This window comes from Halichoeres trimaculatus, unplaced genomic scaffold (genome assembly GCF_033239565.1).
Source record: "Halichoeres trimaculatus isolate MK-OKI-2021-1 unplaced genomic scaffold, fHalTri1.1 fHalTri1_scaffold_15, whole genome shotgun sequence".
In the NCBI taxonomy this organism is placed as follows: Eukaryota; Metazoa; Chordata; class Actinopteri; order Labriformes; family Labridae; genus Halichoeres; species Halichoeres trimaculatus.
Window position 1 is genome coordinate 7,600,676 of NW_027437193.1, and position 16,110 is coordinate 7,616,785.

General features: G+C 39.2%; 3 protein-coding genes across 3 annotated transcripts in view; 2 read left to right on the forward strand and 1 right to left on the reverse strand.

The window, feature by feature from the left end:
- Positions 1 to 6,963, forward strand: part of cdcp2 (CUB domain containing protein 2) — a 38,001-nt gene extending 31,038 nt beyond the window's left edge. The window contains exons 2-6 of the mRNA XM_074688569.1: positions 1,120 to 1,467; positions 3,058 to 3,399; positions 5,483 to 5,836; positions 6,362 to 6,540; positions 6,658 to 6,963. Of these exons, the coding sequence (XP_074544670.1) occupies positions 1,120 to 1,467; positions 3,058 to 3,399; positions 5,483 to 5,836; positions 6,362 to 6,540; positions 6,658 to 6,963 (1,529 nt within the window). The remainder of the gene's footprint in view (positions 1 to 1,119; positions 1,468 to 3,057; positions 3,400 to 5,482; positions 5,837 to 6,361; positions 6,541 to 6,657) is intronic.
- Positions 6,964 to 7,118: 155 nt separating this feature from the next.
- Positions 7,119 to 10,496, reverse strand: tceanc2 (transcription elongation factor A (SII) N-terminal and central domain containing 2). Its single transcript, XM_074688987.1, has 4 exons — positions 10,046 to 10,496; positions 9,818 to 9,959; positions 8,443 to 8,636; positions 7,119 to 8,236 (listed from the first exon to the last, which is right to left on the reverse strand). Exons 1-4 carry the CDS (start codon positions 10,142 to 10,144, stop codon positions 8,048 to 8,050), a joined length of 624 nt encoding a protein of 207 aa, XP_074545088.1. The 5' UTR covers positions 10,145 to 10,496; the 3' UTR covers positions 7,119 to 8,047.
- Positions 10,497 to 10,888: 392 nt separating this feature from the next.
- Positions 10,889 to 16,110, forward strand: tmem59 (transmembrane protein 59). Its single transcript, XM_074687776.1, has 8 exons — positions 10,889 to 11,122; positions 11,323 to 11,428; positions 11,633 to 11,727; positions 11,810 to 11,962; positions 12,083 to 12,155; positions 12,836 to 12,953; positions 13,045 to 13,162; positions 15,740 to 16,110. The coding sequence occupies exons 1-8, from the start codon at positions 10,967 to 10,969 to the stop codon at positions 15,890 to 15,892; spliced, it is 972 nt and encodes a 323-aa protein (XP_074543877.1). The 5' UTR covers positions 10,889 to 10,966; the 3' UTR covers positions 15,893 to 16,110.

Genomic DNA, 16,110 nt, shown 5'->3' on the forward strand with positions numbered 1-16,110 from the left:
AAATGTCAAACTATAACTTTGAATAAATGATTCAATTATGAATTCATCGTCTGCAAATATTACTGGTCCCTCTCTAAGGTCGGATGGTAATACAGGAAACTGTTTGGTACCATCCCAATATGTCCCACATTGCAAATGCTCTTCAAAACTCAGTGGTTTGTTATAAGTCCAAGCTTCAGTGACTGTGCAGAAAAAAGTGTGAAACTTTTTGTCATATCAACAAATCATTTGATGCTGCATCTAACACAGCTGTGCATTCCTTCATTGGTTTCAGCCTAAATTGAGATTTGATGCCTCCCTGTAGGGTTCAATCTATTTGCCCAGAAAAAGAAAAAGAAAGGCAAAGCACGCACAGATTCCCTCACTCCAACACATAACTAGTTTTGTGCTCCTTTCTCCCCTACATCGCTGTAATGAAGCCATTTATAACACTGACAAATGTGATCATCCTCTCTTTCTTCCTGTCTCTTTTATCAACTCCACTCACAGCTGCTGCTCCGTGTGTGTCTGTTTGACCATCATTAAAAATGTATAGCATCTCTCCAAACAGTGTCCTGACAAGCCACCCCTGCTCACTGGATATCAGTCATTAAAATTTAGCGAAGAGGGCAAAGCGTGGCCTGCGTAGGTATCAGATTCCTCATTCAGGCAGTGAATGAATTTTTCAAAGTCCTATTACCTCTACAGGCACCGCTGCTGATGTGTCAAGGCTGTGTGCTCTGACACTGCCGTTGTCTTCCTCTTCATGTATTGCTGCTGAGGTGTGACAAAAGCTGAGTCAACAACAACAACAACATGAGTTTCTGGGTGGCTTTACTGATTCATTTTCTTCTGCTTGTTGACAAGGCTTACTCTAAAAAAGGTGAGTGGCAATTTGTTATTCTGATGCCGCTAAACGTACATTTGATGGAGATACTTAATCTTAAAGGGGCTGTAAATTTAGGGAGAACTGGATCTCAATTGCTCAATGTCAACGCGTAATAAACTCTCAGAGGTTGTATCAGGATGCTGGAAAATAGTCAGATGAATAATTAAGCAAGGAAAGAGTCGTAACAACGTCTCTGTCCTGGTGTTGCTTTCTTTGAGCTAAAATTAGCTTCCTTTTCTTGCAATTATCAGGCGTGAAATGTGGAGGGATCCTTTCATCTTCATCAGGGAATATCTCCAGTCCAAACTTCCCAGGTCTTTATCCCTACAACATTGACTGCTCCTGGCTGATCGTGGTTGCAGAGGGCTCCTCTGTCCTTCTTACTTTTCACCACTTTGAACTGGAGTACCACGCCAGCTGTGCTTACGACTACATAAAGATCTACAATGGCATATCTGAAGATGAGGGAAACCTCCTTGGGATATTTTGTGGAGACATCTCCCCTCCACAGTTTACCTCCTCTTGGAATGTCATGTCAATCATCTTCCATTCAGACCGCCATGTGGCCCAAAGGGGATTCAGTGTTGGCTACAGAAAAGGTAACTCACATGATACGATACAATGTGACAGGGATCTGTTTGCTAACCAGGACTTTTTTCTGGCAAAACCTTTAGCTCATGGCTTCAGGCTAAAACATGTTGATCTTAATCCCACTGGAACACTTATAAGTCAACAAAACACTATACATAAACAAGGCTGAAAACTGTCCCCAGCCTTGCTAGTAGACTGCAAAATCCATCTTAGGCACTGCAGCGTTTTTCACATCAGCATGCTGCTGCATTTAAATTTTTATCATGGGATTTGAGAGTAAGCATGCCAACAGCAATCACAAAGCAAGGTTAGTTTTTAACACGTTTAGTTGTAAAGTGAATAAAGAATTGACTGACTGACTTGATGATTTGATGCCAGTGCGCTCAAGTAATGTAAGGTCACCCTCTAGGGACCAAAAGTTATTGGTGCCTTAGTTGACAGTAAAAAGTCAATCTTTCCTCCAGAAATAGAAATCTATTTGATAGTAATCAAGTTATCATGGTTGGTCAGAAGATGGTCAGACATATAAATTTTCCCTATCTGGGGAACCTGACTGTGTGAACCAGTCTTTAAATAAATCCTTCCAGTATTTGCCATGATATGAAAATAAAAACATTAAAGGTAGGGTGTGCAGGAATGTTTGTTTCTTGTTAGTGAACACAAATTCAATCAGGGCTCCTCCTCCTTGGATCAGTGCCAGCTGCAGCACACACCCACAACTTCCAGCTGTGACTACATAAACACAGTCACTAGCCCAGCAACCACCTGTAGCATTGCGCTTCTATGTGGGGAAGACTTGAGAGCCCTGCACCTGATTTGGCATGTTAGCATGAGCTAATCTCAGGTATTTGACATATAGCTGCTCAGTATAAAGCCAACTTCGGTCGCTCTTTGTCCTTAGCTGAGCTTAGCTAGCTATTGAGGAAAAGCTTTGGCTAATTATTTCACTTGGTTTGGGTTTTTCTTGCGTCATGATACATCCACTATTGTAGCTGCTCACAGTAGCCACTCGCTAATCAACATACAAAGTCACTTGCACACTTGGCGCTCTGTGACTGGCTGATTCCACGCTTAGTCTCCACCTGAAACATCCTGAAACAACCAAAACATCAACACACTGGCAGAGGAGGGGGTCCGAGGCAGGCACAGACACTGAGATACATGTATAGAGACCAGGAAGTGATGATTGAGTTTATTTTTTAGGAAAGTCTTGCAGAATGTACCTTCAATATTACATTTCTGGAACAGATATCAAATAAAATGAGAAGTAACACTGTGGAGACCTTGTATATCTTAACCAAGTTTTAGGACAATCTCTCCAGTAACAACAAATATATTTCGCTCATTCAGGTTATCACAAAAGTCTTTGGTAGAAATCCTCTGGGAACCTTGAATATGTGCAATAAACTTTAAAGATGACCAAGTTAACATTTTACTGATTAAAAAAGGGAGGAAAAAATGTATGAAATGGAAATCAACGAATCCAAGAGGCCTAGTTAGTGATCAGCACTCATTAAGTTTCAGCTTCTGCAGACCATGTCTGTATAAGTTGGCTATCCATTTTTTTAATGCAAACCTGCTTTTCCCATCCTCTGTAGATATGTGTGGTGGAGTCCTGACTGGTCTCTCAGGTGTCATCTCCAGTCCGGGCTATCCTCAGGAGTACAGCAACAATGCAGACTGCTCCTGGGCCATCCACGTCTCCAACACTAGCGTGGTCACTTTGGTCTTCTTGGACTTTCAGCTTGAGAACAACGAAGGGTGTAATTTTGACTTTGTCGCCCTGTTTGATGGCCCAACCGTCACTCATCGCCACCTTGGAAAATACTGCGGGGCAGATAAACCCCCAAACATTGTCACCAGCTCCAACCAGCTACTGGTCGTCTTCAAGTCTGACTTCAACATCGGTGGACGTGGATTCAAGGCCTACTATTACTCAGGTGGGTTAGTCTGGTGTGATAACACAATGATGGACAATTCACTCACTGAGTGTGAATTATAGAGTTCTGTGAGTGTTTGAGAACCTTGAATGTTTTTTGTTATCACTGAGGGGAATGAATGAAGCGTCTCAATGCCACATATTACTTCATTGTTAGGATTTATATAAGCTACCTTTGTTTGCAAAAATCCTTTCCATTTTCCATTCAGAACAGAAATGCCACCATGAAATACAAAGCACACCACAGAGCTATACATTTGCTGAAGGCTATGAAAGTGTTGTTAAACACTGAATTGGAAATAGTTGGACCAGAGGAAATAATAGGATCAATTCAGATGATGTTATTGGCAATAAAGAGAAGAGCACATTTTCCAACAATGAAATGACGAAAGATGCTATCATCAGATGAGAAGAAAACTGAACACCTCCGCCTCAGAGTCGATCACTATCACTGAGAAGAGTGGAGCTCATCCTCTGTCTCACCCTCTCACATACAGGAAAAAGATCCCCACAGTAGAAGACCTTGAGTGGTCCGGACCAGAAGCTCTGCTGAATAACTTTATGACAACTGAGCACAGACTGCTTCTGTTGACTTTGTTGGGCATTAACTGAGAATATTAGGATTCTTAAATACAGATGAAGAGGACACTGGGGAATTTGGACAGTGGTATTAAAAATCTGAGCAGAAAGACAAAGATTGCCAGAATCTGGCTAGCTTAGCCTTACATAAAGAATGGATAGGGGGAGGGAAGCGACTTTCAGCCCATTTAGAAGACATCAAGACCCAGCGAGTAATTCTAAAGGACACCAGCAACTGAAAGTATCTCTGTAAATAAATATATTTTTTCTTGTCACTGATTTTAAAATATTTAACCAGTTTAAAAGTTAAAACGACAAAATGATTTAACATTGTCACCCTCACACCAGAACTTAAAATCTTTTAGCAGTCATATATTGTGCCATAGGCGTAGTTCAGTAATCAGCCAGGACTTTAGCTTTAGTTGCCCAGTCCATTTACTGTAGTACTCGACAACCCAATACTAAAAAATATGGGCGACTTCTCGGGAGAACTTGGATTTTCAAATGGAAATGAAGTTGAATCTACACTATCTGATTAATTCAAACTGCAACACAGGCATTTAGACATTAACCTGGAAGGACGGCCAAAGGCTGGGGGTGCTAGCTCTGCTAACCTAACGCTATAAAATATTACAAGGTTTTTATAGTATTTAACTGTAATGTTTCACTATAAATTCCTGTATTATCACCTCAGAGGGTCTAACAATAGTTTAATGAATATGACAAATGTAAAGTAATGGTAGAAAACCAAAGTTCTGTGCATTAAAAGTGCTTTATAAATCAAGTCTGATTGAAGTAACCATTAAATTTTGCAGGGTAAGCAACTGTGACAGCATTACAGTAAATAACTGTAGAAGTAGCAAGTCCAGTAGCAAGTAATTTACTGTAGACTTGAAGCCAAACATTAAAAAATGAATTAAACTCATTTTTCTGGGATTCTGTCTCACTTTTAGATTGGTTTACTGGTTAGTAGAAATATAATTTTTGTTTAAGGGGCTATTTACACATCAATGGTTTTAGGGACTGTTTACATGACAACAGTTTTAGGGTGAGACGTAAAAGTATTGTTGCATTTCGGCCTTGAGTTAACGTGGAAACAAAGTTTTAGCCGACCAAAAACGCAAACTTTTGAAAACGGCAAAATGTCCATCTGTTGCTCCACTTCTACACTTAGCATTCACCAAAACACCAGATGATCGGCTTAACTCTACTTCGGTGGAGATCTAACAAAAGTAGCTTCTAGACAAGACAGCTATAGCGCGAACTACAGGCATTTTCAGTCCCTCTGCAATCTGTGTAAATGCAGTTTTTTTCACTGCGTTTTAGCGTTTTCAGGTGAAATGTCGTGTAAACAGGGCCTAAACAACCTGGAAATTAGTTTCTTCAGCTCCACCCCACTTTTCTAGGCACCATCAAACAAATAAGAGTAGTATTGTTTTTTTGTCTTAAGATGTGATGATTGATTCTCATATGATACAGTTGACTAACTCATCTTTAATTTTCAGGTGAATGTCAGCAAGTCCTTTCAGCTGTCAGTGGCAACTTCAGCAGCCCCCATTTCCCAAACATCTACCCAAACAACATCAACTGCCACTGGAGCATCACTCTCGCAGCTGGGTACCGCATCAAACTCTTCTTCCCCATCATGGACCTGGAGGACCGCAACAGTTTGTCAGACGAGTGCGACTATGACTCCATTGCAGTTTATGATGGGGACAGTCAGATGGACACACTGCTGGGGCGCTGGTGTGGCAGAGAGAAGCCTCCATCTCTGGTGTCAAAGGGGAACAAGCTGCTGGTGGTGCTCAGCACGGACAGAGATGATGCTCACAGAGGATTCACTGCTTCTTATCTGGGAGGTGTGTTTGAGGAGGCATCTGATGGAGAAGCTTCTCTGCTAACTAATGAATAATAAAGGAGTGAACAAATCCTCCTGAATCTTACCATATTGGCAAAATTTCACAAGACAGATACAAGCAAAACCTTTTTTTCCATAGGTTCTACTTTTTATCCAGTGATAACAACTTTTTCCTATAAGAAGAAAAAGAAATCTCAACCTTTTTGCTGATAACCATGACTTTTAATGTTGTAATGATGCCTTTTTACCCTCATATTCTTTACATATGTTGATTCAAGGCTTTTGTTATCTCTCATAACGAAGTCAATTCTCAGCTCATTTAACATTGTTTTTCATATTTTTTAGGTTTTTATCTCACTATCGTGGCTTTTTAATCCCATAGTTTGGGCATTTCTGTCATATCTGACAGTTTAATTGTAGAAGTATAAGTTCAAAGGAGTGTTTTATTTACGTCTTCTGACAGCCTCTCCATGACCTACCTTCTGTGCTCTGAGAAAAACCTCAACTTCTTTCATTTTTATTCCAGTGGTGCCTGTAAACGTCAGCTGTACGAGATCAGAGTTCACCATTCTCATACCCCAGCAGTCGTTACCGCAGCTGGACCGTGAGAAAATCTACCTGGGAAACCCAACCTGTGTCGCCCAGCTGACAGCCACCTCCTACAAAATACTCGCTCAGTTCGTTAACTGTGGAACAGCCAGCCAGGTGACAAGCCCCATATTACTTCCTGATACACAAAGATAGGAAATGATTCACAATACTTCATCTGTTGGAGATATTGATTTTTCAGCTATTAAACCTGTATCTCCTGTTCCCTTACAGAAACATCGCAACATCACCATGCTGGTAAACAAACTCTACATTGATTTCTCTGATGGGAAGCAGCAGAATGTGCAGGAATATAAGGTGCAGTGTGATGCACTGCGGAAGATAGCATCGGTGTCCATCATTTCAGCGGAGGAGCGCCGGCTTGAGGAGGAGGCTCAGCAAACTGAGAAAGTCAGTAGTGGTGACACAGGTGGTCCAGAAGCTGAGCCTCATGACCTGAGTGATATTGTTTTTATTAGCATCTGTGTTCTGGCTGTTATTCTTATGGTGATTGCTATCATATGGCTGGTGCTGCTTTAGTTTTACAAAAAAAAACCAAGGGCTCTGATGAATTGGTCACATTTACTGTCATTTTTGGTATAAAATGTTCATTAACAGCATAGAAAAACATGATTCACCACACAAAATTTAAATATTATCATATTTTTTTGTCTTATTTTCAGAAAAAATGTCTGAGCCACATTTACCTGACCAGTCCAGAAAAAATGTCATATTTCAAGTTATTTAAATACAAAAATGAGGTCTAAACTGCCTGTAACAAGTAAAAAAAATCTGCCAGTGTGGTTAAAGAAATGAGCTTGTATTAAGACATTATTGTAATCCTGACAAGCACATTTCTCTGACCACCCACTGCCCGATTGTTTTTAACTTGTTACTGGCAATTAACACTGCAAAAAGCTTAATCTTATCAAGTGGTTTTGTCCTATACTTGATATGAGCCACATTCAACTGGTCAGTCCAGAAAAATGTCTTCTTTCAGGTTATTAAGAGTCAATATACAAGGAACTTTTCTCTTTTTTTTCATTGGCAGATTTTTTTTTACTTGTAATAAGCAATTCAGACCTCACTTTTGACTTTAAATCACTTAAAATAAGACATTTTTCCAGACTGCTCAGGTGAATGTGGCTCAAAGTAAGTCTAAATAGACATTTTCTACTGAAAACAAGACAAAAACAATTGATAAGATTTCAGTTTTTCCAGTGTATACCTCATTTTGTCTTTAAATATCTTGAAATAAGACATTTTTATGGACTAGTCAGGTGAAAAGGGGCTCACACTACGTCCAAAAAGACATTTTTTACAACAAGCAAGACAAAAAACACTTGATAAGATTTCAGTTTTTGCGGTGTTCAAGTATTGAGAAGGCTTCATGATCCCACCAACAATGTATAGCATATCATTAACAATGATTCACAGTGAAGTGTTTAAAAGCAGTCTGCTTATGTGCCACAAATAACATGTAAACATGTTTTGTATGTCCTTTGCAAAAAAAAGAAAAGAGTTTGAAAAAGTTTGAAATAAACTTGTATGTGCAAAAATATATTTAAAAAAAAAAGTTAAAAAGTCTTGATTTTGACTGAAGCACAGGATGAATCTTCATCTGTTATTTCTTATATTTGGAGACCAGCTGGTTGACTGACATCGTCTTGTCCTTCACTTGAGTTCTGGTCTCAGGGTTGTGCTTGAAGGCAAACACCAGAGCTCGAACTGTCCGTCTGTATGAGCTGCTGACTAACCGGGAGCTCTGGTGAAATACTTCTCTTTCAATGTTGTCTATGAGACCAGAATCCTCCTGCAGGTAAGATAAAGAAAAGATCGACTGTATTGTATTCATCTGGTAACAACATACAGCAGCTTCTTCATCAATTCTTGTTCCATAAAAATCACAGCCTGTTTAGCGCACATGTAAAGTCACACTCAAACAGGACATGAAGTATCACAAAAAGAGAAGAACACAAAGGCTTGTATGGGGCTGCACTGAGGCTAATCTTTTCTCACCTTGACCTCCAGGGCCTCAGACATTAGTCTTTTCGCGTTGCTACGGAGTCCTTCAGATTGTTTGTCGGAGCGCACCTCAATGGACGGCTTATTGGAATTCTCCTCGATGAATGTCCTCCACTCTGTGTAAACTTTTGCTGCCACCGAGCTCACCTCAGGGTCCAGGTGCTTTCGCAGTTTGTTGACAGTGTGACCTTAGAGGGGAGAGGTTTTCATTGTGGGGAGAACTGATTACGGAATTAAGGGTATAACACAAATTTGAAAGCTGGGTTTAAAAAGGACATTTTTATCACTATGAAGTTTAAAATCTGTCCTTTATTCAGTCATGTTCACAGATGTCACAGAGGTGCGATAATGCTTCCATTTACACGCCCCAAAATGAATACATACATCTTAAGTTATTTTTTATCAGTTTTTACTCCATGTGGGAATACAAATTACTATCTTCACTTTATATAAATGATATTGGCTGCTTGATTCCTGCAGAATTACTGACCCAGCAAAGACATGTCTCCATATATTTTCAACTCAATTTTACCAGCTGTTTTCTTGACGTCTCATTTTATTGTCTTGGTTATCTCAGATACTGCTTCCCCCATTCTAATGAGAAAGATAATGAAGCTTTTATTTGACAATCTATACAACAATCAATAGTAGAGATGGGTACCTTTCACATTTGAAACAATACGGTACTGATGCCCAGTACCTGGCAATCGGTACTGGTACTAAACGGTATCAATTTTCAGTACTTTTTTGTGTTTATTAGGTAAAAAGTATCAATTTGTGTAATTATAAAATATATATGTGTTTCAAATTAACATCTGTATTCTTCAATATATAACTTTTCAATGTTGTGTTCATGTCCAGCGTGGAAAATTGCATACTATTCCACTCCCTCACAGTCACAATGATGCCTTTAGGTACCTAAACATGGTACCTTTTGATTTTGTGTGAATCGGTACCCAGTACTTTTGACAGAATTCGGTTACCTATAAAAGTACCTAATTTGGTACCAATACCTAATCAATAGGCTGATTCACAGGACATACCAAGTTGCCATTGCACCAACGTTTATCTATTTCTATTTAATGTATGCTTGAAAATAACTTGTCATAGAAAAACTAAGGTAAAGAAGAACAGATATGTCCACTTAGGACTTCTGTAAAAGGTACGTGATGCTACTGCCACAGTACTAACCCAGTATGCAAAGTAAACTTGCTAGTTGTATCCATACAGTATGTTTGATATACGTTTTGTTTTGTTTTTCTAGTTTTAGACTAAGGTTTTCCAGAGTATGTGCTTCAAGTTGAACAAAAGAAGGGATGTAATTACTTCAGTTTTCTACACCAGGTAATCATTACTTTCCCACATTTACCTATTTTGGTGGACTTGAGCACCTCTTTGGATGGGATCTTCTTGCTCAGCTCTGTCAGGGCACTCAGCAGGTTGTCTTTGCTCTGCTCTGGTAGTTCCAACATGGACTTGTAGCGCATGATGTCCTCAATCACAACCACTCTCTGTAAGAAACACAAATGCTTTGATGAATTAAATCTGTAGCACAGCATCATTGATTTACCACATCACATCAAGACTGAAGGCTTACCCGTAAGGATTCAATAGTAGTTTGTTTATAAACCTTTTCGGTGCTTTTTGGCTTTTTGGGGGATTGTCCTTTTGGAAGCCTCACCACGAATTTGTCCATTATCAAATACAAAGATTAAAGATTAGGATTATTTAAACCCCGATTCGGGCACTCGTTGGTTTAAAAACAAATGATGTAACACCTCAGTTTGGCCTCATATAAAGATGTAGCACACAAGTTCAGGACATGCAGTAAGTTGTCCAGCTGCTAACTAGTGTTAGCAGTTAGCTTCAAGTGAAATGTTTACTTGCAAGTTTTTGCTTCTGTTAAAAATGGAAAAACCTGTTTTACCGCGTTGCCAGTTTCGTAAGGGACAGTTTTCCTGTATTCACTAGACAAATAAATGCCTACATGACCGCAAGGATAAATATTTATTGAGGCGAGGCTATGTTTTGTGTGGCTACTGATAACTTCACGTACCGTTGGAAATTACAGTTCCACCGTATGTCCGATGACACGGTTTAGAAAGGAGCGGTTGTGCTCATAAGTTTACCATTTCATGTTTTAAAAAACATGGAAATTTCTTGGGTATATTAATGATCATGCAGAAAACTTTCTTTTGTGTATAAGAATCATGAAAAAATGAAAAAAAAAAAAATTTAATAAGTAAACTTAAACCATTCACAGTATACACAAGTGCACAATTGAAACTCAACTACGTCAGTGAAGATCATTTCAAATTTCCATTTTAACCAGTCGGAAAACAAAAACAGATCTAATATTTTAATTCCTGGTTATTACTGACTGTGATAGAAAAATCTCCGAGGAAAACTTGAACGGAGCAACAGTCTCGCGTTAAGCTCCAGCTCCCGCGAGAATCGCAACGGATCAAGTAAGAGGAAGAGGAGCGTGTTGTTGTTTGTATAGGTTTTCGCAGTCAAAATGGGGACCGTTTCACCCTTTGTCTGTATTTTAGGATTGTTTGTCGTGCTCTCATGCACTTCTGCATCTACAGATGTGTTTAATAGCGTTCTGGGAAACACAGCATCCTGTCACAAGTCGTGCGAAATGACATACAGTTTGCACACGTATCCATCGGTAAGTACTTATGAGGAAAGTAATGTCAGCTAGCTTTTGCTAACGTTTACTTAGTCATGGGAGCAAAGTCAGTTTATGTGTTATTTGCTTCGAATTTTGTTGAAGTCAAATGTGTGAATATGAGGGAGTGTTACTTGTGTTGAAGTTGAAAGTGCGTCATTTGTCAAAGCATTCAACTGGTTGTCTGGTTTGTTTTGAAGGAGGACGAACTCTACGCCTGCCAGAGAGGTTGTCGTCTGTTCTCTATCTGCCAGTTCGTCCGAGATAGCGATGATCTGAATCAAACCAAATCTGAGTGTGAATCAAGTAAGTTATACACCAGTGAAATTAGGTCGAAGGACCTAATCTAACTGCTAACTCGCTCATTTATGCCCCTTGAGTCACACACAGTAATATGAACCGCAGATTACATCAGTGTTAACGCACCCATTTCCCTATGCTGGTTTTGCTGTTATCATTCTCTGTCATCCTGTTTTGCAACCTCCAATTAATTGCTCTAAACTTCTGCAGCCTGTCGAGAGGCCTACACCCAGACTGGTGAGCAGTACGCATGCAACCTGGGCTGTGAGAATCAGCTCCCATTTGCAGAGAAACGAAATGAGCAGGTACACACACACACCTATGTCTACTCAGCATGGTTACAAAAATAATGAACAGCGAGCTGAGTTGTGCTTGTTTATTTTCCAGCTGGAAGCCATGGTGCCACGAATTCACCTGCTCTACCCCATGGCTCTTGTCAGAGGACTTTGGGGCGATATAATGAGTCAAGCCCACAGCTTCATAACCTCCACGTGGACGTTATACCTCCAGGCGGATGATGGCAAAGTTGTCATTTTCCAGGTGTGTTTGTCAGAAGAGAAATCAAACTTAATAATTAGAGCTGGTTTTGTGTAACCAACTCCCCCATTTTGATTCCAAGAACAATATATTTACAATCGTTTCCTGTCTTTTGATCAACAGTCTGAGCCACAAGTCAAGATTTTCTCCCTGTTTGACATGGGAAAGGATGTCAATGAGGATTCACAGAGAAGTTGTAAGGCCACCATTAAACTTATTCTTGTTCTCCACTACTTTCAATGCTTATCTTGGAAATTAAAAAAAAAAAAACCCTCCTGCTTTCAAAAAGAAGCTTAAAGATGAATACATGTAGACACAATTGGAAAAGTAGTACATGTGTGACATGAGAAGGCTAAAGTTATCCTTACCTGAACCCTAAAAAAATCCGAGCCATGTCTTTTAACTGGTTCTACAGGTTACAGTCAATAGGGCGGGGTGCTGGGATATAATTAATGCTTAAAAGAAGTTCATTTGACACCTGAGGTGTTTATAGTTCAGTCAGCACAGAGAATGGCCACATGACATAGTGCCATGTCTGTTTGGTGAAAAGGGGCAGATAGTGTTCTGAATAAAGAAAGAGAGGTAAAAGAAAAAGTTCCTGGGCAATCAGAGTGTGATGCCAAAATCAGATCTTAGGTTACAGAAAGTTCTCACTTTTTGACTCCCTCGTGAGCAGCTGTGACACAGTTTGCTCGCCACAGACAGAGCAGTGTGATGAAGAGTGATCAAAGGAAAATCAACAAGTAGTTTCTTTTTGGAACTTTGGTGAACAAAACAGTAAATAAATTCCATGCACAATCATTGAATCCTGTAATACTGTTTTGGAAAGTAGCATTTAAGATGTGTTGTTGAGTAACCTTTTCTCTGGTTTTGAAGTTCCTGGCTTTGGCAGCCCAGTTTACAAAGACTACCAACGGTCCGTCATCCAGGAGAGGGATTTAACTGGAGACAGCAGCTATAATGATGAATACAACATGTTTGGCTGTTTTTCAAGGTTCGTTAGCAAATGTTTTTAACTCTGCAGCAGCAGTGATGTACTCCCAAGTGGAGCCACCAAAGCTAAATATTTGAACTCCTCTCTTCAGGAACTCCTGGCTACCATCATGGATCCTTACCACAACCCTGATCCTGTCTGTGCTGGTCCTGATCTGGATCTGCTGTGCCACCGTGGCAACTGCTGTAGACCAATATGTACCTGTTGAGGTGAGTGCTGTACTCATTCACTGTAGACATTCCTGGCAGTGTGCAAACTCAATAAAGACATGGGGCTAAATCAACCAACCATGGAAAAAGAGATCAAATTAAACGGTTCTGCAGAGCTGATCCTCAGCCTAAGTCAACCAACCATTACTGTGAGCACATCACATGAGTGGGGCAGTGTAAGCAACATATGACCAATCACAAATATGAGGGAGTGTGTAGTCAGCTGATTGTCATGTTTTTTTAAATATTGCAAACAACCGTGTTCATAAAAAATGAAGAATTCAAAAACATAATACAGACTAGATTCACACAAATTAAAATGATTAAAGTTAACTTGCAGATAAAGACTTACGTGTACAAAAAGATTCAACATTTTTAAATCTGAAAGTGGTTCATTGCTTTGATTTATTGTTCAACAGTTTCAGCTGCAGCTTGATGATCTCAAAGAGAGCAGAAGGGAAATGAGCATGCATAAATTTACATCCAAAATCTTTGATGCTGGCCTTTTAGCCTCTGTTGAAGAATGATGCCAGGAAAGAACAATCAATAACTTTCATTAATTTTTGTCTCATATAAAATTCTACGGGTAGATTTGTCCTGCAGGTCCCTCTCCTCTCATCTCCCTCGATCAGCTCACAGATCTCCACAGTCAAACAAAATGATAGATTTTTGTAACCTTGCATTTGATTGGTCATTGGGAAAAGTTTTCTACCACCTGATAACTTATCTGAGATTAACCTGCCTGTAGAGCTGGAATAAGCTAACCCTGAAATTAGCTTAATGACCTCAAGGTCAACTGATAAACCCTCCAGTGTTTGGTTTCTGCTGTCCTTGTGGTTTACTTTCACTTTTGGACAATTGCTCTTTTTTTAGGCTGAGAGCAAGTTAGAGGAACAATATCCAGAACTTCACTACCAGGGGAGGGGTGGAAGAGGGAGAGATGGGAGAGAAAGAGGGAAGAGGGAGGGAGAGAGCGGGTTGCCGACAGAAATAGACAAAGATACAGACATAGTTGGTTGCTGACGACAATGATGATGATGACGGTGGTGATACTGTTATAAATGCAGCAGCTGGAGTCTGGTAGGTCCAAGATGTGAGCTGGTTTTTGTCCCTCTTACATTTGTATTATGTTTACAATTAGACAAACTGTTCTAAAATATGCTAATGAGCTAGCTTCTGAGGTGATAATATAAACTAATTTTGATATATCTGCTTTAGGGTGAGTATTGGCAAGAATCTCACAATGTAATAGGCACAAGATCATAGTATTGGGATAAATTGCAATATTTCATACATGTTAACGATTTGATTGAAAACTTATTTTTTGTTTTATTGTATTTGAAATAATGAAAGTCAGATATAGTGTGTCATACACTTCACTTGAAAACATAAAGTGCATCAAGTTTGTCACTTAAACTACTGTGACATTAAACTAACTGTTAGTTGAAAGATGTGGTCAGTTGGTGAAACTGATAAAAGTCACTTGGTTTAACCAATGTTACTCATAAAAATTCTAATATAGCCAAAACATGACTCTGATTATTATTTTATCAGTCTACTACACTGTAAAAATTAAACTTTAAATGATTTTAAACTAACTGACCCAAGAATAGAGAGAAAACATTGATGTTTACAGCATCAAAACCCACATCATCAAGTTTAGAAATAAAATATTTTGGCTATACTGATGGGCAATATACAGCAGAGTAGCTCTTCAGTAGGGGTGTGAGAAAAAACTGTTACATGATGTATCAGGATTTTTTGTTTGGAAATATCAAAAACCGGGTTCTCTGTCAAGAACTTTTTTTTTTAAATACAAATTTCTCATTTCAGTCTTTGTTTATAAACTGGATTGGAAAAAAGTTACCACTTGTCTTCAGCAGAGGGTGAAATGTCTCGCTGTGACTCATGATGTGCATTCTTTGGGAAAATATGGTTCCTGATATAGTCTGTAGACATTATAATCATAATTTAACCTTTTCACATGGTTTGGTGTTAAAAAACAAACAAACTAAAAATTGCAAAGATTGTAAATATTGAAGAATTGCAATTTCAATTAAATTGGCACCCCAAAAATCGAAAGGGGAATTGAATCCTGAGGATAGCATACTGCCCAGCCCTACTCTTTGGTGCCATCCACCACAGTGCAGTGGAAGAAGACGTATTTTACTTCCAAGTTCCAACTCACCTAAAATATAAATTTGTATTTTAATAAAAATATTGATATTAAGAGTTAAAATATCAATATTTTATCACAGTTCCAAGTATTGCGATATATTGCTATATATATGTTTTTTCACACCTCTGCATCTACTATCAGGCTGTTTTTTCACATTAGTGTCAACCTAGCTATCAGTATCATGTTATTCCCTTTTTAACCCCGTTCATGTACAGAAAGCTTTGATTTTACCACCCAAGCTTCAGGAAGAGTGAGTGCCTCATGTAAGGTCAGACGTTGACAATGGCCAACAAAGAGTGCAGAGTACAGTTGATGAAATGCATAAATAAGATGATTAAAGTAAAATAGTAAAACAGGTGAAAAGCCTTAACATTATTTTTTATTTTTACATCTTTCAGAAACTGAGCATCTATGGAGACCGTGAGGACGTGAAGGAAAAAAAACTGATTCCTTACCCAGCATCCTCTCTGCTGATCATCACCTCCAAAGGGCCTGAGGAAGAGGCCGGGCCCCTACCTCCCAAAGTGAACCTGGGCCAGTCCAACATCTAGAGGCCAAAGACGTAGCAAACAAAGGGATATTGTGCTTCTTTCTGGAGAGTCTTAGGTGATTTGCACGCTCTGGCACCAGACCTGTGCTTCTGGCGGTCTATACAGGAGTAACTCTTTCAGCACATTTTGATATGATGTATCATCTCCCATCTGAAGTTTTTAAAACTGGAGTGATTACAGTTTATTTTCTTTATAGTGGTGTGATTGAGGCATTAAAG